Genomic DNA, 21,892 nt, shown 5'->3' on the forward strand with positions numbered 1-21,892 from the left:
CGCATTGTGACAATGGGGGTAGACGTGACACGGCATCTCAACCGTTTTTGTTGGTTGATTATACGTTACAAGCTGCGTGACAGTTGTATACTATTTGACTGCATGGATTTTCGCCGCAATAAAAGAGGCTCTTCATGTACCACATGACAAAACTACAACTAATGACATAACATGTAGCTGTTGCTGCAAAGAATTCAACTAAACAATTTCACTAATCTTACCTGTCTTCAAAATAATATGCGTTTACACACATTATAATACATAATCATAGAAATCAGACTTTGAAAAATTATACCCACATAAATTATGTAAACCTACATTCACTTGAGGCAATTGGATATACGTATATAACTATCTTTAATCTTGGCTTTAGAATGGATAACAATAAAACCCACCTGATAGCCAGCAACATCACACAGATATTGTGAGGTGGTAAAAGCCAGGCTGACCTCACCGAACCCAATGGACTCAACCCGGAAGGAGCTTGGGTAACAGTCGGAGTCGACGTAAGCTGATGACAGAGAAGAGAACACCCATAATCTTTGTACCTTAGTTTTAAATTTCCATACCAACTCTGCACGGAATTTGACGACTCTATACTAAACATGTGGAACCGTATAGGCTCATAATTTCAAAGCTCGATTCTACAAAGCATCAAAATCATTTGCAAATGATAGTCCCGTATAACGGCAGCGTATGAAAATAGTTTGGGTCAGCTGTGAATAATGGTCAACTTTCCACAAGCACATTGTTCAACTCTCAGGACAAGCTACTGCTCTGCTTCACTTTCGTCCGCTGGAGTGGAAGCATTTTTAAAATCATGCTCTTCAGAGAACATCCAGATGTCATTAGAAACAATATAAAAGAAATTACGTTGATCAGCAGTCAAAACAACAAAAGTCAGCAAGAAATATTTCTGACCAAATTCTACCCAACCCTCCGATTTGGGGGAGTATAACGGGCTATTTTTCAGAAAACGGCAGGCATTCATTGTGCATATATAACCTCTTTATGTACAATGTGCGCAATTTGCTTTTCATACCACAAGGCTCAAATAGGCCGGAATAATGTGACTGTCACCGGCATAATTTCTAACACACATTAGAACTCATATTACATGTACACAAACAACAAGGAGTAACCATAGAAGTAGAACAAACCAGAATACGGAAGGCGTGATTCTATTCGCCAATAGAAACCTTGTATTCAGTGCGCGTGTACAATCCGCTATGTATTTAGTTCTCTGGTTACCAAATGATTATACAACGCATGCAATAACTGTCCGTTAATATTGTGTATGTTTCAAATGACCTGAGGGGACTAGAGCAAAGTGGCGCTGAATGGTGCATTAATGTTCGTGCATGTGTTTCCCTTTGATTGAGACAAACCTACTCACTTTTGCGGGTGATCTCGCATATGTAGCTCATGTTCCTTGAGCACAAGGAGTCGTCATAGCGACCATTGTCGGAGGAGGTGTAAGCGCAGTGCTCTAAGCCGCCATCGGGCGCCCCGATTTTCCAGTTGAACCTGCCGAACAGCGTGCTCTCGGCGCAGTCCACCCAGACCCACGACCCGGGGATCGCCTCGTCGTAAAATCCTGAAAGCAAATTGGCATCACTCAGTGCTGAATGAACAAAATACTACATGCTTACCATGAACTAGCACTCTATACAACTGAGACATGAAATCTTTATACGTTTTGTTTTCTAAAAGGTCCCTCCATTTGTTTTTCTTAGCCCAGAGCTTTGGAAGCAGGCTTTCCCGGATTGTAAAGGCAAAAGATTACCTGTAAATGACATACTGTATCTGATTTTCTTTTTGTCATATTCTGGTTTTCTCTTTGTTCTTTCTTGGTTGAAACATGAAATGCATCCCTTGTATTTTACTCTGTTAGAATCAATTAGTGCATGAGCAATAACGATTTTGATAATCATACGCCTTTAAAACAACAACAACCACAAGAATCTTTAGTCACGTAATCACGATTGATATCTCACCAATCCACCACGTTTCTGTTTCGTCGCCCTCCTGCAGTTCTTTAATCCTATCCAAGATGTAGGAATTCTCTTCGTCGTCACCGATCACGACAAGGTCACCGTCCTCCACGTCGTCGCAATCGTAGCGAGCCTCGTACCAGGTTTTTGGTGTCTTGGAGAACTTGTAGCAAGTTGTGTTGGTGCTGTCGTATTCGTAGCCTTCAGGGCAATCAACTAATGATTGGAATGACGAACAAAGCAAATTTGTTATATGAAAGAGAATGACACTCATAGATAGAAAGATGATAGATAGATGATAGATAGAAAGATAGAAGGATGATAGATCAATAGCTAGCAAGACAGATAGATAGATGAATTAATAGATAAATGTACAGATAGATGATGGATAGATAGATGATATAGATAAATAGATAGATAGATAGATGTTATGATTCCATTTCCACCAAGTTCTTTATGAAACAAGATGTATCATAATTATGTTACAAGATATGTTATCATTTGACGTTTGTATTACCTATGTATATTGATTGGAAATGACAATAAAAACATTAATGAATGAATGATAGATAGATAGATAGATAGATAGATAGATATATAGTCCATCTTCTGTCTTGCCTTCATCCTGAGGCTTTGTACTACGCAATCCGTGGAACATTCAATTAACCCGCTAAGTGCCACATCAAATTTCTGTACATAAATTCGTGTATAACATTTGTGTCTATTTGACTTGCTGGCTCAGGAAAGGTTAAAGCTGATGTTGTGGCACGAAGTACTTACAGAATTCCTGGAAGGTCATCTTAAAGCCCCTTCTGGCCACAGAACTGTCCGTCTTGAAGCGGATATTCAGGCCGTTGTATCGGCTCACCACGTCTTCTGGCATTCCGGATCCTGTTAGCACCTATTTCAAAAAAAAAAAAAAAAAACCCAGCAACAACAAGCCATCAATCAAGCAAACTGATAAATAGAAACGAAAGAAGAGTCGCCTGAGTATAATATGCAAATTCAGTGTCACTTTAATCGGGCAACGGACAGTCGCAATTCAATAGCGTGACATAAGAGATGAACGCGTAGTATCTAATATGACAGAATTTCCTATGCAGGTAGGCAAGGACGAGTAGACACACAATTCCGAAGGAGATGCACTTACGAGATACGGAGAGTACACATCGTCATCGTTTGGCTGCGTGCCTCCTATGATCAGCTGGTCGTGACCGTTCTCGAGGTCGAACTCCAGGAAATGGAGACGGACTTGGAACCCGCCTCGCACCTGGATGATCCACTGACAGTCGGCATCGTGCGGGTACAGGCCGTTCGGCAGCATCGGGGAGTCGATCTCGCCGGACTGGTCCAAGATCGTCTTAATCTGGCAGGCATCTACCCGGGCACAAATAACAAAACAGGCCGAAGGGGTAAGAGGTTGATTGGGGAAAATTTTCAAACGTTGTTATTCTGTCAGAAAGTGTCCCTGCTACATCACCATGTACATAATTATTGTAAGGCCATGTTAGAATGATCAAGGAGGTTCAAGAGAATGGAAACACAACCGGCTTATTTCCTTTGCTAGATGTTCGATGCCGCCGCTCAAAAATATTTGAAGCATGTGCCAAATAGGATCTGCCACGCAAATAGGAAGACAATTGACTTGTGTCTCATTGCATAATCACCAGCCACTTCCTAAGGAAGATATGTCTTTGTGATGGTAATTACTTTTCGCTATCCCTTCTTGTAAAAGGTAGGCTGTACACATGAGGATGCTCGAATAGAAATTGAGCAAAAAATGCAGAAATGAAGATGAAAATTACTCGACTGTGCATACCTGGGCACTAATCTGATATATCTATCAATAAAGAATTATACTTGGAGATTATGGCATATTAATTCTATTTGTGAAAATTAAGTGGAAGAGAGATAAAATCGGCTTTCCGGGATGATACAGTTTTAAACATTTTCACATGATGCAGCTCTGATTTACACTTTTGTACAATTCCTGGACGGGATTGACTTTTCTTTTACATGCTTTATCATTCTGGAATTTCATTTCATTTAATAAATGAATAAGCAAAATATGACCAACATTATGTTAACGTTCAAAATGAATCTTCAGATTGCTCAGCAAGACGGCGACTTCGAGCATCGATCATCAAAAGCACAAATGCACCTGTGAAATTCTTTTGTACATCAATAGTAAACTGACAACTGTTTGAATAATTACAACCAGATGGAACTCCAACTCTTAAACCTCCTTGGAATGATCAACGTCAGAATTTGCACATTTTTTTTTCTAAGTGTTCATATGGACGCTGTAGATGAAATAAGAAGACCAGATACTCTTTTGAGGATCGCGATATTAAAGATAGTAAAAGGTACTCCAACAAAGTGACTGATGGGACTTTAAAAGCTGCTTTGCTAAAGAACTGTAGAACAGGCGACGAAACTACCATGTGATTTTCTATCGTTTACGGATTATACCTGGATATATATTTTTTCTATGTTTAAGACACATCCTGAAGTGTTTGATTTTATACATAAATTTCATCCGAGATTGTTTCGCTTTAATGAAAAAAAAAGTATTTGAATTATATGACTTTACTTTCTTTATTCCAGCAGCGGCAAGCTTTAGCCATGTACTTGTACATTTGTTTACTTGTATTTACGTAAATATCGTATGTATATCTTTGATTGATACACATAATAGAATAGTTTTGCTCACTATCGTCGAAGGTTAAATGGACATTGATGTCGTCGCTGTCCTGCAGATCCTCTGCCGAGAAGACCACCCATAGGTCTCCGTTAAAGGTGGAGTACGTCTTGCTCATCATTTCCCCATTTTGCATCAGCAGCTTCTGTCTGGATCCGATAACAGTAGGGTTAGACCCGTGCCCAATCTCGAGGAAGTCGTAGTTGGCTTCTGTGACGAGCAAATAAGCCATATGAAGTAGCAGGGCATTCAGAGTTTTCTTTTATAATCTTAAAGACTTACATCAGATTGTACGGTATTATATTCCTAGCAACGATACAGTGGACTTCCGCTATAATGAAGTCCTCTGGACAGGTAGTTTTCCTTTGTTGCATCGAAATTTCGATATAGATGAACAAATAAAAAATAAAATAGAGCGGATGATGTAGGAGGCTGAGTTTTTACTTCGTTGTAACTGGATTTCGTTATAACAGTGTTTGGTATAACGGGAGTGCAGTTTATTAAGGATATTGATGACCATCTATTTCCTCTGATTTTCCCAAACATGATTCATGCCTTACTGTTTTATTGTCTTTCTTGGGAAATACTTTGCTATTTCACAATTTCACGGAATGCAGCCACAACTCCGGAAGACTTATTTTAGGGGGTGACAGTACTCCTGTGACAAAGACTTAGGATTAAGATTGTGATAGTGTTTTAGGTTCAGTTTAACGTGATGATTAAGATTAGGGTTATGTTTGCGGGTGGTATTTATGTTTGGCTTAGCATGCAGATATTTCATGGGAACAAGTATCGCAGGAGCAAAAGTCATGAAACCACTTCAGGGATATATCATTCAATCTAAACAGCAAACGATGTAACGCTCCTCATGATGCCGTATTATCATACAACAATTTGACTTTAAGGGTATTTTCACAAAAGAGATTTCATTGTATTAAAACCAGAAACAAAATAACTTTTCTTAAAGAATGCACACGATCCTGTGCTTGAGATCATTGTTAAAATATAAATCTAATGACAACTCGAGTATCTTTGTTCATTCATCTTTCAAAGTAATGATTTTATATATTTTATATTTAAGTGAGAGACACGCGACCGGGAACTATACCAAACTAGCAGATACTTTTTGGAGTTTATGATTGTGTTACAATGTAATACTGTTGAATCGTGGGAAACGCTGGTTATCATTCTATTGGAAGCAATGGGGGACAGAAATGCTGTGAGGCCTTTTGACCTATGATCACCTGAACAGAATGAGCTGACCATTACCTCATGGGCTGAAGAGCCCTCGCTTTCTGTCTCTGTACTGACCAGAGAGAATTTTGATCATTGTTATGATACCACTCTTGTACTGGAAATACTGTGTCTATGGTAAGCCATTGAGGACTGCAATGCGATAATGCGTATCATTACGGCTGGCGTCGCGATCGATGTTACACCGTCTTGGGTTAAAGACCTCACGCTTCTGGCTACTCACCAGCCACCATGCTGTTGACCATGACGTTGATATTGGTGAGAAACGGCGTCTTGACGAGCCATTGACAGTATGTTCCGTTGACATCCATAGGGAAATTACCAATTGTGAGGTTGGCTGACTGGCTGTCTGTAATATCGATCTCTCCTCCACAGGAGGGACCATCTGAAAATGTGATTAAGTCATAAAGATTAAACACAGAAAGTAGAAAAACAAAACGACTGGACTTAGTAGGTAAAACCTTTTCACATTTAATTTCTTGTTGAGATGCAGGGTATTCTATATTCTGTTTAAAATCTGTAGCTATTCAATGAGAAAAAAAAAAGGAATAAATAATGTACTATTAGAGGAACCAGTTATTTTGTCAAATCATTGAAGAAAATGTTAAAGTTGACGTTTGTTCTACTGCTCAAAGCAGTAGAAAAGGAAATGTGATTCTTTTCAAAGACGCGCTATGCCAGAAGAAAACATGCACAAGTCAAAATTACTTGAATTACTACACGACTAGCTTTGCATCAATAATGTAGTCGTTGTTGATGGATAGACAAAGAAATTTGTACATGCTCGCTATACTCTATCAAAACTTGATAAAAAAAGAGGAAGAAAATCACAGGTGGTACCAATGCAGTATTTTATAATCAACTGACTGAAAACATCGGTGTTAACGTACAATGTAGATCTAACCTTGAACGTAGCCAATTGTAAGATAAAATTGCCGGTCAAAAGTTGCACTTCCCGAAACAAACACAACGGTGAGGTCGCCCCCTTCTGGAATGAACACCCGCTCATATGACACATCTCCGGTCCAGCGACGGCGATAATTCCGCCAGTCCGAGTGATCAAGACCAGTTGAAATTTCCATGAAGTCAACCCTAAATAAGCGAAGACAAGAAAACACTAAATAGCCGTGTAGTGATTGATCTTCCCATCAACCATGTCAACACTCAATATCTTTTTAAAATTGTTGCTCTAATCACCAGTCTAGACTCTGATGCGTGCGTATACGCGCGCAACATACCAGGGCCCTGTTTTATACATAGAAAGATGAAATCAAACATAAGTCAGTTATCAGCCAATCAGAATCGAGTATAAGATTATAGAGATTTAAGTTTAATTTTCTGGTTTACGTTTGATCTCAACATTTATGCTAAAGGGGCTAGACCTATAGTAGATTTCGCTTTATCCCAACAATAAAGATAGGCGTGTATTTTGTAACAGCCGTGGAGATTTACAATAAAGTTGGTACGAAACACGATTCACATTTAGACTGATGATTTAAACACTAGACATTTCGTCGCTACTCCTATATCTCCTATCTTCTCTTGTTGCACCGTATGTTTTAGCGTTGTTTAATTGTCCACTTTCCGTGTTTTGTCAAGTGATCTTTTCTCCGTTTTCGCCTTTATTTGCATATGTCGTATAGGTTTCCATTTCATCAAATGATAAAATAGACAAACGCAAACACGACACACCAACACACGCCACACACACCCACACATTTGAAATTTAGTTTGTTTCATTCCTATAATAAAAAAAAAGTTTCAGTTTTAGTTAACTGTACAACCATTACCTTTCATTTGGTTCTTCAAAGTAATTTCGCAAGAAATACCTCTTTAAAGAAAAATGAAATAAAGAAAAGGAAATAAATTGATATTGTTTGCAGTGTGCTGACTAAATATATTTGAATTCTGTTCTCTGGTAGGCTGCCGAAATTTTGTGATGGTATACAACAGCTTACCCGTCTTCAACGGAAAAGTCCCGCACGGTCACTTGAAGCCGTCGGTTGGGAAGGGTCCCAAAAATCTGCCACAAGCAGGACAGATCTGCTGTGTTCGGAGGTTGCATAATCACTACATCTACGAACAGACGAAGACGAATTAAAATTAATGAGAACTCCGGCTGATTTTCAGACTTTTACATTTGAACAACTACATATGGTTATACTTGGCAAAGGGTTTCAGAATTTACAGTGATTTGACTAAGGAATAAGAATGCTTTCAAAATCTATTACAGGAATCACAATGAACAAGGATGATGACATAGCGGCTTCACCATGAGAAAGCATCAGTGGCGGCTTAAGGAAGCAGAACAACAGAAGTAAGCATGCAGATATTCTATGCAGGTGGCTTGTTTTAAGCGAGCGGTATTGTAATGGAATTGCACTGAAACATTTCTAAAATAATTATGTTAGCCTCCTTCTCATGTATTCTTATGGTGAGCCCCCTTTCATGCATTCTTATGGTAAAACTGATACCTTGGTCAGTGTAATTTGTTTGGGTTTTCATAGTAATGGTTTCTAAGGATCACGATTAATTCCACAAATGTAAAGATAGAGCTGTCGATTTACGACTACATGACATGAAGTTATGAAATTCGCTTGGACTTCCCCTCTAAACCAAAAGTTAACAAAGAAAACTTGTCACAATTTAAACATCACGAATGGTTTTAATCTTATATCAACGAATAGCATTTGGAAACTGTTTTTTTTTTCATACGCTAACGTTACATTGTAGTTTTACAATGATGGTGTATAGATTTGAAGACGAAAATTATGTAGTCGTAAAGTTTAATGTAAAAGAATTTGTGATAGTCCATGTCTTACCTGTGTCACTTAGAGTGATGTTTTCAGCGCACGTCGAGGGCTCTGGAATTGTTCCGCTTTGAACAACTGTTAAAAGTGAAGACAAGAACAGTGCGTTAAACACTATTCTAGGAGAAAGGTATTTCACTACATTCAAAATAAGGATATCATATACAGAAGGTGATCCGTAATCATTCACTTATCACCTAATGAATATCGCATCATTTATGCTGGTCTCCTTAATCACAAATTTCTGCAAGTACATGTACATAAGTGTATATTAGGGAGCTTTAGATTTTAGACGCGCGGACGTTCAAAGAGAAAAAAACATGACCTGAGCGTGCGCAGTAACTTGATCCGCGCTACAGCGCACGCTCAGATCATGTTTTTTTTTTCTCTTTGAACGTCCGCGCGTCTAAAATCTAAAGCTCCCTATTATACAAATAATGAAAGTTTATGAGTGCAATGGACAGAATATTTCATGAGGTGAACGATAAAATGATCCATTCAACGAGGCGCAGCCGAGTTGAATGGATCAAACATTTCATCTTTCACCGACTGAAATATTCCGTCCATTGCACGAATGCAAAACATTTATTATTTGTTTTATATAACGCCTAAAAGAGATCCTTGCTTTTCGTACTTTATTAATTTAGAAACAAGAGAGAATCTGAAATCGCGAGAGTGCTCACTGAGCCATTTACGCTATAGCGCGCTGTCGCATAGCGCATACATGTACACTGCAAGACGCAAGCGTATACGCGTAATGTGCCGGGCTCTCAGTGAGCGTGCAATGGAGCAAATCGTATGGATCCAAAATTGCACGGTAAATGGAGTCGCAATTGCACGGATGGTGACGTCATAGTGAAATGGGCCGAATGATCAATGGCAAACAACCAATCAAATGACAAGGATCTCTTTAGGCGTTATATAAATGAATATATATACGAATTACGAATTATTTAGCCCATTATACGATATACTTCCATTTTTGTCGCCCGCGGAAAACATGGTAAATGAATACAAAAAAGGTATATTCTTTGCTTCTTTTTCATTTTGTCTAGAAAAAAAAAAATGCTTAAACTTACAACTGTCAGGTTCAAGGATGATATGGAAGCCACGCCCACTTGTTGAGAAATCCGAACGGAATTCGATTGTGACGTACTCAAAGCCAGTGACTTGTCGCTGTTCGACTGGATCGCTCGGCGTCCCAGATGCGACCAACAACTGCTCTGATTGGCCATTGGAGTAGACGGCAGTTATATCGAGCCAATCGCGATTCGCCTCTGTCGCCATGTCGACTACCGTTATGACGACTTCATTTGTGGGTGACGTAATGTTCCATAAATAGTGCGAGTAGTCGTCGTAAAGCATAGGGTAGTCGTTAGAATATAGATGGAGTGCTTTTCCTTCCTTAAGTCGGATATCTTGCTTCAACTCTTTATTTTCGACAACGTCTGACGGAGTGAAAGAGGGGAAAAATATGTCCTCAATCTTTTCAACAACAAAAACAGAAATGTTGATAATATGCGGAAAGGTTGTCCCTTTCAAAATATAGATCAAATTTAATTCATTTTATCTTCACATACGGTGCAACGACAGTATTATATCTATTTTCCTTCAGCAAATTAACTTTATTCAGAGATATACAGTCAACTCGTCCAGTTTATTTTGTCTATAAAAATAGAAGAAATTTCATGATATTGTAAAAAGCAAAGTGTTTTCAGTTCCTATTGTAATACTCATGAAAATAGAATGAATTATTTTGAGAAAAAACAACTGACAAACTTACAGGATACCTCGAACTGCCGGGAAAAATGTATGTTCTTTTACCTCTTGAGTATTCATCATACGATATGCTGAATCCCGTCCCATTGTTTTCGACACCGTCTGACGTAAAATTTAGTTTGAAGCTAAAGCCGAGGAAATGCTTGGGAATGGACGATCCTTGAAGAATCTGAAAACAGTAACACATACGAAACGAAGGAACAACATGCTTCAGTAGCTTGAATTAGAAGGTATTGATATACCCTGTTGCTGTCAATATTATTGTCGTACTTGACTATTAATCTCCTCTTTTCCTATCTCGTTTTTCATTCAGTTTCTTTACAATGACAATTTATGTTTATGTAAACACATATATGCTTTAAGGGAGATAGAGAATACCATTGGTGATACCATTATGACACGCGAAAACGTTCTTGAAAATTAGATTCAGTTATATTTGCCCGCAACGAAGAAACATTTTGGTTATCGGAAGACGGTAAGTTTATCTATTATGATTTCATCCCTGTTTTGTAAGAATATCTATTCGATAAATTCGCTGTAGTTAGCAACCGCTATCAAAATTAATGGAAGAAGTTTGTTGATAATTATTGTTTTTGTGATACATCAATAAAAGGTTTGTCATGAACGACACCATAGAATATAATTATTACCGTGGTATAATTTTGGTGTAGTAATTTACTTCAGTTCAATCCAGTTGAAAGACAATGCGTGAAATATAGATAAACGAACTTTGATTATAGTTATCTCAATTTTTCTTACGACGAAGACCTTCCTTTCCAAGGATGATATATTTTTATTGATGGTATTTTATTGCCATCAGATTATCATCTTTAAATCTATTACGGTGAAATCCCATTTCCGCAATTATTGATCTTTCCTGCATCTTAAGATTTCTCACAGATAAAAAAGCTGACCAAGTATACAATTTTGATAAAATCCCAATGATCACCTGTCATTTTTAAGTCATTGATTTACAGGGATTACATGTTCGCAATTTGCCATTTTTTTTTATATAGAAACTCAACAAAATCAACTTACCATCCAACCAATTAACCAACCAATGAACCAAGCAACCAAGTAACCGACCACCAAACCAAACAACCAACCCAACCAAACAACCAACCAATCAAACAAACATACGGTATCCCCCACCAACATTTTCACAAACAACGACAACGACATAACAATGACATAAAGAGCTATTTTCTGCATTAACTCTTCAAAAATGATAAAAAGATTTTGTCAAAATATAAAGGGGAAGTTGTCAGTTGCTACTGGGACGTTCGTATATACCGTAATGTAACCGTGCTCGTCTGTGACAACGAGTCGGTCGTCGCCATCCACAAGATCGAACTCGTCGAACCGTAGCCGAAGAGGCTGATCTCCGGGCGCCGTCATGGTTACGGTGCAGTCCTCGTTGACTCCATATTTGTCGGGGAACTCTGGGGATGTTACCTCGCCGGACAAAAAATCCGATGGATGGCTGGCCGGGTCGCATATATCAAAGCCTGAAAGTAGAGATGGATTGTAAGAAATCGAGATATAGCATACAGTGCACTCCCGTTATAACGAACACGGTTATAACGAAATTCCGGTTACAACGAAGTAAAATTTAGGTCCGCAACATTGTCAAATCTATGTATTTTTATTGTTTATTCATTCGGTTATGACGAAATTTCGATATAACGAAAGAAAATTGCCGGTCCCGAGGACTTCGTTATAACGGGAGTCCACTGTATTGAATTTCATTTTTTAAGTCAATAATAAGCTTAAATGTATAAAATTGAGATCATTATCATTCAATCCATGCACCGCAACTGTTTTTTCTTCCTGTGAAAAAAAAAAATCTGGACAAGGAATAAAATCTATTCAAATCTGTATCAACATTTCACATCTCAGTGCGCAAGTGTATTTTCAATTATATTACATAATTAGCAATGATATTCCGTGATCTTAAGTTTAATGCACACCACAAGGTATCAGTGTTGGATGTCAAATCGTTAAGTGGCGTGCCAGAAACTTCTAACATCGCTTGAATCGCTGTTCCCCAAGAATTACCTACTGTCAAATATTAATCGTTGGAGTTTTATATTCATTAATAAGTGCCATAATGCATGTCATTGTTGAACTTGAACTGACCACGTCAAAGATTTTAAACAAAAATTATTTGCATGTCATTGTTGAACTTGAACTGACCACGTCACAGATTTTAAACAAAAATTTTAAACAAAAATTATTCAAGCATAAATAATAAGTATGCTTTAACTAACATAGATTGGTTTGACTTGGCGTATGGCGTCTTACAACGTTCTGTTTGAATTTCTTATGAAGGATGGAGGCATATCAGATAAAAGGATTGGACTGTGTTACCATGGTTACTGCTGATCATTCTTTTTTTAATTCTAAATCACTACTGATAATCTTGTGCTTCACCATAAAGCCATTTTCAGGACAGAAACTCCATACCCCATTCTAAGAACTATTTCTTCACCTTTCCCCCTTTCCCATCTTTCTGACTCTGTTTTTAGTGTACCTTCCCCAAAATGTTTTCTCTTCGGAAAGGAACAGATTAATGAAACCGCTTGAGGACTATACGAAAGTTGATGTTTGCATAAGAATTGTTATTTTCTTCATATGTAACAAGCTGACCATTTGATAATCTGAACAGCGTTGGGCAAATGCTGATTATAATCTCCTCGAATCACGTTTTCACCCCATGGTGATAATGGAGCGATACTAAAGTCGAGTGGAACCTTAAACCCATCAATCTGGACCACGATGATAACGACAAGTATCAAAGCTCGGCGTAATGGAATAGCAAAGATTAAAAAATAAAAGATCAATAACCAAGATCGAGAATGCCCAACGCTAGGTCAAGAACTTCTTTATCACCGTTTTCATATTTGTTAATTAGAAGATAGCGGAATCGAAACGTGCAGATCCTTCTTTGTTACCCCCAGAATTTGAACTTTCCTATTTATTGATTGCGTACTCAACAAATACACATTAACGAGAATGGCGTAATGCTTAATCCTAACTACTGAAATGGTAGATATGAGCATAAACAATTCCTAACTGCCTTTAGGTGCTAATGTATGACATTAACCAAATTTAAATTGTTTGCTATTCAATTATGTCAGGAAGGAGCCAAACCCATTACCCGATACCTCGTGATTTAGTTGGGTTTAAAAAAATGAAAGTACCTGATTCTCAATAGGCGCCAATTTCTTCAATTTAGACAGTCAAAAGGTAAAAAACAACAACAATATTCAGTAACAAACTCAACTACTAGGGGAGTCTATAAGAATTTCGTAATATTCAAACAATCATTTGGGATTCTAATCTTTGATTTATTTGCAAACCTTTCAGTCAGATTAAGGGTGCAATTATTTTCATCTCTTTATTTTGTCCCCTTGAGAATGAGGCAAACGATGTAAAGATCATTACGAGCTTATTACACGATGTTCTTCAAGTGATGTGAAAATTTGAATAGGCCCTATTTATCGGTCAGGTGCCCGCATTTATCGTTATCCCGCATATTTCTAAGCTAGAGGGCAAAGTTCTGTTCAAGCTCTAACATGTTGTCTGAACTTTGAAGGGACCCGAAATCACTATATAGTTTACTCAGCAAGATAACGATATCATGTTTTCTTGCATAAATTGGTCTTGCTATCGTCATGTAATCGCACCAAGTTTCAAAGTTTAGCATAAAAATATTATTTGAATTTCTTCCGTTGTCATTCTTCTGTTTCTAAACAATATTGTCTATCTTTTAGCCAGGCAAATATTGTCTTTATTTATAATTCAGGTAGCCTTAGTGAAGCCTCAGTCTTCAACTCCCCAACATCTCTATTCAACTCTTAAGCTCAACTCTTTGACAAACAAAGTTACAGTGTGTTGTCAAGAATGTTATGGAAAAAAATAATGATGTATACAGTTATACGTCTCTTGCAATGAACTATAAAAAGGTCGGAAATATTTCTTCCTAATTACAAAATTTATGTCTGATTAATCCTTGTTTTGACAAGCAATTACAGTAGTCGACTGACTTTTGATGCACAATACTTTTATCTTTTTTTTTTTGTTAATGAACGACGGGGTCTAATGTCTAGCAAAGAAAGCAGTAAAGAAATCACAAGGACATTCGGAGCTGAAATGAGCTCTAGATTGGCGGGGAATCGAGAGAATAGTTGAAGTAATTAGGGTTTTACATTAATACCTATTAAAAAGAATAATCATTTATCCTCATATCACGGGAAGCGACTCTGTAAATGATTCACACTGCCTATTTTTTCCTCTTTACATGTCTCTTCTATCTTATGGTAAATGTATGATTTTACAGAGCACATGCGCGTATCTAAAGATCGATTCATCCATTAAACACCTGTTATTGTTTCGTTTTATTCATACTAACTTAAAGCTACGTTTTCTCCATAAGGCATAATTATCATGATAGAAAAATCAATGTCCCTGTTCAAATCATTCTACAATATACATCGCAAAACAGAGAAATTAAAATGGCATGGTATTATCGTTGGCTACCAGCTGGCTACGTTCTCATCTCTCCTTACAGTGAGATCTTTGAATTTGATACGATGAGCCTAAACAGTTGATGATTCAATGGCTTGACGAATGACATAACATACAGTGTACGTGAGCGCTGTCTTAACGTTACTAGAGAGTGTTTTAGGTTTATGGACATAGCTGAAAGGAACAAAGAAGGTTACACTAGCAAATCAAAAGAATCCAGGAAAATGGACATGACTTCTCGTCTTCAAAGAAAGAAAAAATGCTACCAGTGCCCCACTCTTAACACTGTAATTTCCGATGGTAAATACAATATCCCTGGAAGTTTACAACAATCTCACTTTCGAGAGGATATAGAGTATACGTTCTCACCATTTGCTGATGTCAAGGTGATGGCCAATAGGAATGCCAGAAGAGGGGCTATCGATCCGTTCCCCATGTTGGTAGAAGGGTGCAGAAAGCCACGCCCAACGGGCCAAAACTTTCCTCCACAATTGTGGTACACTATTTGACGGTATATTTTCAGGGCCAGGGATGGTAAATGAGCTTATATCTTTTCTTCTCTTGCTATAATACGTCCCAGGAGAATAGAAAGCAACGCACGGCCCGAGCAGAATCAATAACTAAATAGCCATCTTCTCTTGATTCAGAAGGACGTTGATTTGATGATTGCGACTACCTTCTCTTTGCTTGGTCCCGAGATCAAATCACCTTCTCTGCTAGCGGCCCATACCCAGTTATTGCTGTCAGGCTGGTAGCCCGTGGTGTATCTGAAATCTCGCTCGCGTTTTGGCGTCCTCTTGAGAACTTCTCTTTGCATAACGGTTCGAAGATAATCATCAATTAATTATTGACCTATCACTGCAAGAAGCATCGGTGAGTTCAGACAGCAGGCTTGTGAGGTTATAACACCGTCGTGATTGCGCAATATTAATATACCGTTCTCTTGGGTATTTCCGGTCTTTCCTGCGCGTGTATTGTTTCATATACCACATGAAAATTTTGATGAGTTTTAATGTGAAACTTGATTAATCCTATCTGATCATAACATCAGATTACGTTCCTCACAGAAAAGCATTGCTCTATGTATTTGACTGTTTGTGATGACGGTAAAGTGGGGTTTTGATTGATCTGATTAATTTTTCCGGCTGACAAAGTTACATGATGATGACGACAACAAACCTCAATCTATAAAGCACATAAAATAATAGCTCGCTGTATAAAAGTAATACCTTAATGATTGTAAAATATTGTACATCATACACAATGTCGCTAAAGGGAATATAGAAGAAAGCTTCAAAATTAATTGTCCATCAAAGATCATCAATTATCATGTCTTCCTACGAATGTCACAATTATATGTCTGCACAATTATAAAGTCTGCCAGTGTGAACACTGATTGGGTAATTTCTTCTTCCAAAGATAGAATTATGTATGTAACGCAGTTGCACGAGATAAATGATAGCGATCTTAATCTCAGCGTAAACACTGCGACGCCCAAAAAGGGGTAGGTTGACGTGATTAACGTTGACTTGTGATCTCAGGGCAAAAGATGGCTGAAGAAGATTGCCAAGACTACTGTAGCTCCCAATCTTAGAACTACTAAAGGAGCACAGGTAATCGCAAAATGACTCTACAGCAAAGACAGTAACATAGCATGATATTCTATAAAGTGTTGTCAGGATGTAACAAACAGTTACAAGACAGATAAACATATCATCTTTCTTTAAGTGCTGTGTTTTTACTTATTTTTTTGCCACTCTGTCCGATGTGATGATTATGAGAACGTTTTGATCGATTTGAGTGGTGTTTTTCTTTCCTTCTCAGCATTAAGTCGTACGGAAAGCAATATTGCCCGTGCAAGGGTCGATGTTACTATATATTAGCCTTTTCATCATTGTTCATTATAGCTGCGTACTTGAAATTGAAAAAGATAGATTAACCAGTTATTACTCCATTACACCTGTCATCTCTGGCAACAACAACAACAAAAACAACAACAACAACAACAAGAAACAAAACAAATCAAAGCAAAAAGGCAGTTCTTGATAAGATTTGTTTGGATGATAATTATGTGTGTGTTTTGCATTTGTGTGTGTGCGCGTGCTGTGTCTTGCAATATGCATGGGTACCACTACCAATTTTAGCAACATCTCATGGGATTCTATTCTCCTAATGAGAACGAAAAACAAATGTAAGACATAAACACCACATTTCTTCAAGTGATAGATTGGTTGTTCTATTTATCTTGAAAAACAGTTCATTTGAAATGTTTAGCTAACATACATACATATATATATATATATATATATATACATATATATATGCATGTATACATATATATATATATATATATAATTATTATATATATATATATATATATATATATATATATATATATATATATAATTATATATATATATATATATATATATATATATATATATATATATAAGTTTCATATGTTTTTACATGCAGGTACAATTTGTGTGGGAATCATCCTGTGCATCCACATGCACAGTTACACTGTCCTCCTTATAGCTTAACACCAGACCACGGTAAGAGTATACATATATATATATATATATATATATATATATATATATACATATATTTCTTTTTTTTTTCATTCTCTGCTTGTTTGTTTGCTTGTCTATTTGTTTATGAATCTTGACCATGATGTAAGTCTTTTTTCTTTTTTTAGATGGATGACGTCAGAGAAGCACTGACTGTGCAAACTGATTCTGGACTGGCGCTCCCAGCTCTTAAAGGATGACCGAGAATGAGACAGAGAGCAGGACAAGATATGAGAGACCACGCTGTTCTTGATACCTCCTTGGACAAATTGTTGTTATCAAGGCCCCCTTGCGGAAAGGAGCAGAGGTTACGCACCACTAGATACCATTCTGTATTGTTTGGTGTTTGAATTAGCCTGCACGAAGACCACAGATTAGCCATTCCGAAAACGGAAGGCGACTTGCTTTTCTCCATATCCTCAACTGCACTGATCAAAAGTTGCTTTCTTTAATTTAGTTGTACTGAGGTTAGTCTCGTGTCTTGCAATGGGCAGCCCTTTGTAAGAGTTGGAATCTACACGTTCACGAATATAAACTGCGATAGTGTAGTGGAAAAATGCATATAGCGGCAGTAAGATAGGCAGACGCAGTAGTAAACCGTTCATGCTCTCAGTATTTGTCACTCACTTACTCGTAAAATAAAGAATTATTTGTCCTTTTCCATTTCATAATCAAGTTTCTTGTATATCTTCATAAAGGAAAGTCTAAATTTTGATACGACTGATATTACTCACCGCGTTACAGTTTATATCAGTCGGTACCATTGAAACATCATTGCAATCAATAATTCATAGAAACCAAAAAATTCTCAGGACCTTATGTTCAGGTTCAAGTTGTTCAAGTTGATGTTCCAACAAACAAATGATGGGGAATACGATGAAATGTTCGCACATACAGATACACCAATGCGATGAACATAAACACATGTATAAAAGACACAGGTATATTATCAACAGAGATACAAATTAATGTTATATCATTATGGTAGAGGCAGAAACAAAAACTGCTGGAAATGGAGGGGACTGCTAAAAAGGCAGAGCTTGTGGTATGCAGTCCCCTGTTTCATAAGCAACATTAATTTCACATCTGGCTTTGTTCCAATGATTCAAAGCTACAAATAAGTTAAACCTTCATTTCATTTTTAAATGAACCTCAGACTGTCACAAAGCTGTGAAACTAAGACGTTAAAACCCCAGACGAATTGTATGATGATTTTGACGGCTTTCTGGAAGTCATGGAAAATGCAAAAGATAACTGAGAAGCACAACATTCTTTAAAAAAAAAGATTTGCTACCAGGTAATGGGAAAGCGTTCCACATAGCATGCACCCACGCAAGTTGGTGTCTACTAACTGCTGACAGGCAGAGGTTAGATCATGCAATTTCAGAGCAGTTCATAATGCATGTTTATGGTAATTATATTTCATAGATAGCAGTGTGATTTGTGGCATCTTGATTTTTGAGACTTTGAATACTTTCTGGCAGGTCTTTTATCCGGAATGGGAAACCAAGCGACACCAACGTTCATCATTTACCTTTCATAACAGAAGTTGTTCTTTAGTCCATATGGCGAGATAAAAGTGCCAAGTCACTGGCCAGTATCGCAATGTAATAGTGGTTGTGTCCATAAGATGGTTACTACGGGTATCCCAATGGACACAAATAATAAGTGGTACAAACTTGTGGAACTTTGAACTGGCTTTAAACATCTTGTATGATGCGATAAGAGCGCCCAGCCCTTACCTCCGCACGTGTTCGAGATTATTCTGTACAAGAAATCGCAGATTCTCAATGCCTATAACCAACGCTAAGAACACACTCAAATACAATGTATATGCGATGTACAATGATGCAGGAATTAAAAACGATAAAGGAAAACAAATTGTCAACACTAATGTAGGTGTGACTAAGCGAAGGTTTGTTCATCTATAAAAACAGAAAATGAAGGAGGAGAAACAAGGTAAGGGATAGGCCTAATCTGTTACCTCATGATACGAATGATCAGTCATGTCGATGGCTATAGTCAATCAGTCACAGCAGGCGAATCAAGCCAGTGTACAAACCAATCCAACATTCTTGGGCTGCTTCATTTTTATTAATTGTTTGATTGATTAATCTGTTTACTTATTCATATATGCATTTATTTAATTATTTATCTATTATTTGATTAATTAATTTATTTATTCATTTATCTATTTATTCACCTACTTTGCTATCTGGGCTTTAAAAGCTTATCGAACGCAAAAAGCGATATATTGATTTTTATCAACTCGTAATATTCGATGTTGAAGCTGGAAATGATCTGAGAAAATAATGAAAATATGCTTGATAATTTCGAGGTTCTGAAAATGTTCTTTATCTGTATTTGCTTTCAAAAAAAGTCTTCCATCGCAGATTACATCTATACCGTAACATCAGTAACTTAATGACATTTAACACCTCAGAGATACCGTAGATGGTCAGGCTGGTAAAGCCGCTAAATGGAATAACACTTTCAAAATAAGGCAGCAATGACGAAGGCCAGCTTGCCAGAAAATCCTGCAAGCTGCTTTAATTTTGTCCCGAGTGCTCCGACTACAACAAGGACCTGCATCTTCCTTCTCAAAGTCCAGAGACGGCGAAATAGCCAGGTCGTGGTATTTTTTTTTTTTTTTTTTTTAATCTTTTCCTTTTCCGTCTCGGTTATAGCTGCTGTCTCCCAATACAGCGACATCGACGCACACCTTCCGACCCCTTTCTACGTTGACGATACCGGACGTCTATGCTAGATGACATTGTCAGTTTGGACATCAAAATCTCAAGACAATTTTCATTTGGTCATTTTCAGTTATTCTCTGAGGCTCATTAAGAAATAGTTTTTTCTTACTCTCGCATGGCATTCCATGTTTTATCATCATTATCATATCATGATACTGTATCTCTTATCAAATGCCATCATGATTATATAATATCAAATTTGATAATAAACTTGATATATAACTTTATACAAATCATTAGATATCAGATTCAATAAGGAAAATATGTATGCTATAAGAAACGATAAGAATATTAATTTCTTTATAGCTGGATTAGAATCTCAGAGAAAATCATGTAAAGCAAAGTTTCTGCTAGCTTGATGACTTTTTTTCCATATATCAATCTTTTGGTGTTGACAGCACAATTATAACACTATTTCCCTTTTCTCTTGAGCTTGAATATCATCGAATACAATCATAACAATGGACTATGGCAACACTGAAAATGAGTGGTCTAGGGCAATTACCCCCTGGGCAATTACCCAGGACCCTTCCCCCAACCCAAATCCTAATCCTAATCCTGAACATAATCCTAACCCTAACCCAAACTCCTAACAATAAACCTAACCCTAACCCTAATCTTTACTCTAGCCTTACCACTAATCGGTATTTAGCCGTTGGGTAATTGCCCTCTGGGGATAATTGCCCGGATACGGGCATACATACATGTATTACGTTTAGCAGTGTCTTTTTTACATTGGTAAAATCATTGTCATTTTCAAAGGCCCTTTATTATTGGTACTGTCATTACTTTGATATCAACATAAAACATTATTGTCATTATCATTTGATATCATTGTCATCATTATGATGATTAGTGTTGCCATAACCAATATCAGCAGAGCTGTTATAGTCGATTTATAAACAACATCGTCAGAACCAATGCCGTACATAAAGAGAGTCTGGCCAACTCGGTTTTCGGCTTATGAGTTTTGAAGCCTGGGATTGGTCAAAAGTGGTCCCATGATCTTTACGGAGCCATGTTGTTACCAAAGTGGGCTCATACGTACTACCCCTTATTTGGTAGGTTTTCATTATTACGGCTGAGCGTACACGCTAACCCTGTTAACGCGTAATACGCTGGGCAAAGACATATGGCGTCCAATTTACGAGTTGGCCACACAGAACTACATGTATTATAGTTCTGTGGTTGGCCAGACTCTCTTTATATACGGCACTGGTCGGAACCAATTTTAAAGGTACTAGCCTAAAGTTCTTCTTCTTCTTCTTCTTCTGATTAAGTCTGCCTCCTTCAATAGACTGAAGATTCTTGCAGACTGGTGCTATTTACATTATAATACAATTTATTTACAGATATTTACAAGCACATAGAAAATTTGACGAAAAAAAAAAAAAACTAGCCACTGTGATCAACCATTAGACGGCTTCGAAATGATCCCACAGATGGCGCTGAAACAATTTCTCACGACAGGGAATTCCAGGGGTGGTATTCTGAG

The 21,892-nt window shown here is 37.4% G+C and overlaps 1 protein-coding gene across 1 annotated transcript in view; it reads right to left on the reverse strand.

The window, feature by feature from the left end:
• The window catches only part of LOC140245598 (uncharacterized), a 68,911-nt gene extending 53,407 nt beyond the window's left edge, over positions 1 to 15,504 (reverse strand). The window contains exons 1-14 of the mRNA XM_072325162.1: positions 15,438 to 15,504; positions 11,832 to 12,046; positions 10,584 to 10,707; positions 9,839 to 10,207; positions 8,772 to 8,837; positions 7,908 to 8,025; positions 6,854 to 7,041; positions 6,173 to 6,334; positions 4,708 to 4,905; positions 3,145 to 3,371; positions 2,775 to 2,895; positions 1,998 to 2,210; positions 1,397 to 1,597; positions 396 to 511 (exon numbers count right to left, since the gene is read on the reverse strand). Coding sequence (XP_072181263.1) covers positions 396 to 511; positions 1,397 to 1,597; positions 1,998 to 2,210; positions 2,775 to 2,895; positions 3,145 to 3,371; positions 4,708 to 4,905; positions 6,173 to 6,334; positions 6,854 to 7,041; positions 7,908 to 8,025; positions 8,772 to 8,837; positions 9,839 to 10,207; positions 10,584 to 10,707; positions 11,832 to 12,046; positions 15,438 to 15,504 — 2,385 coding nt within the window. The remainder of the gene's footprint in view (positions 1 to 395; positions 512 to 1,396; positions 1,598 to 1,997; positions 2,211 to 2,774; positions 2,896 to 3,144; positions 3,372 to 4,707; positions 4,906 to 6,172; positions 6,335 to 6,853; positions 7,042 to 7,907; positions 8,026 to 8,771; positions 8,838 to 9,838; positions 10,208 to 10,583; positions 10,708 to 11,831; positions 12,047 to 15,437) is intronic.
• Positions 15,505 to 21,892: the final 6,388 nt, after the last annotated feature.

The sequence above is a fragment of the Diadema setosum genome, chromosome 22, assembly GCF_964275005.1.
Source record: "Diadema setosum chromosome 22, eeDiaSeto1, whole genome shotgun sequence".
Taxonomy (NCBI): domain Eukaryota; kingdom Metazoa; phylum Echinodermata; class Echinoidea; order Diadematoida; family Diadematidae; genus Diadema; species Diadema setosum.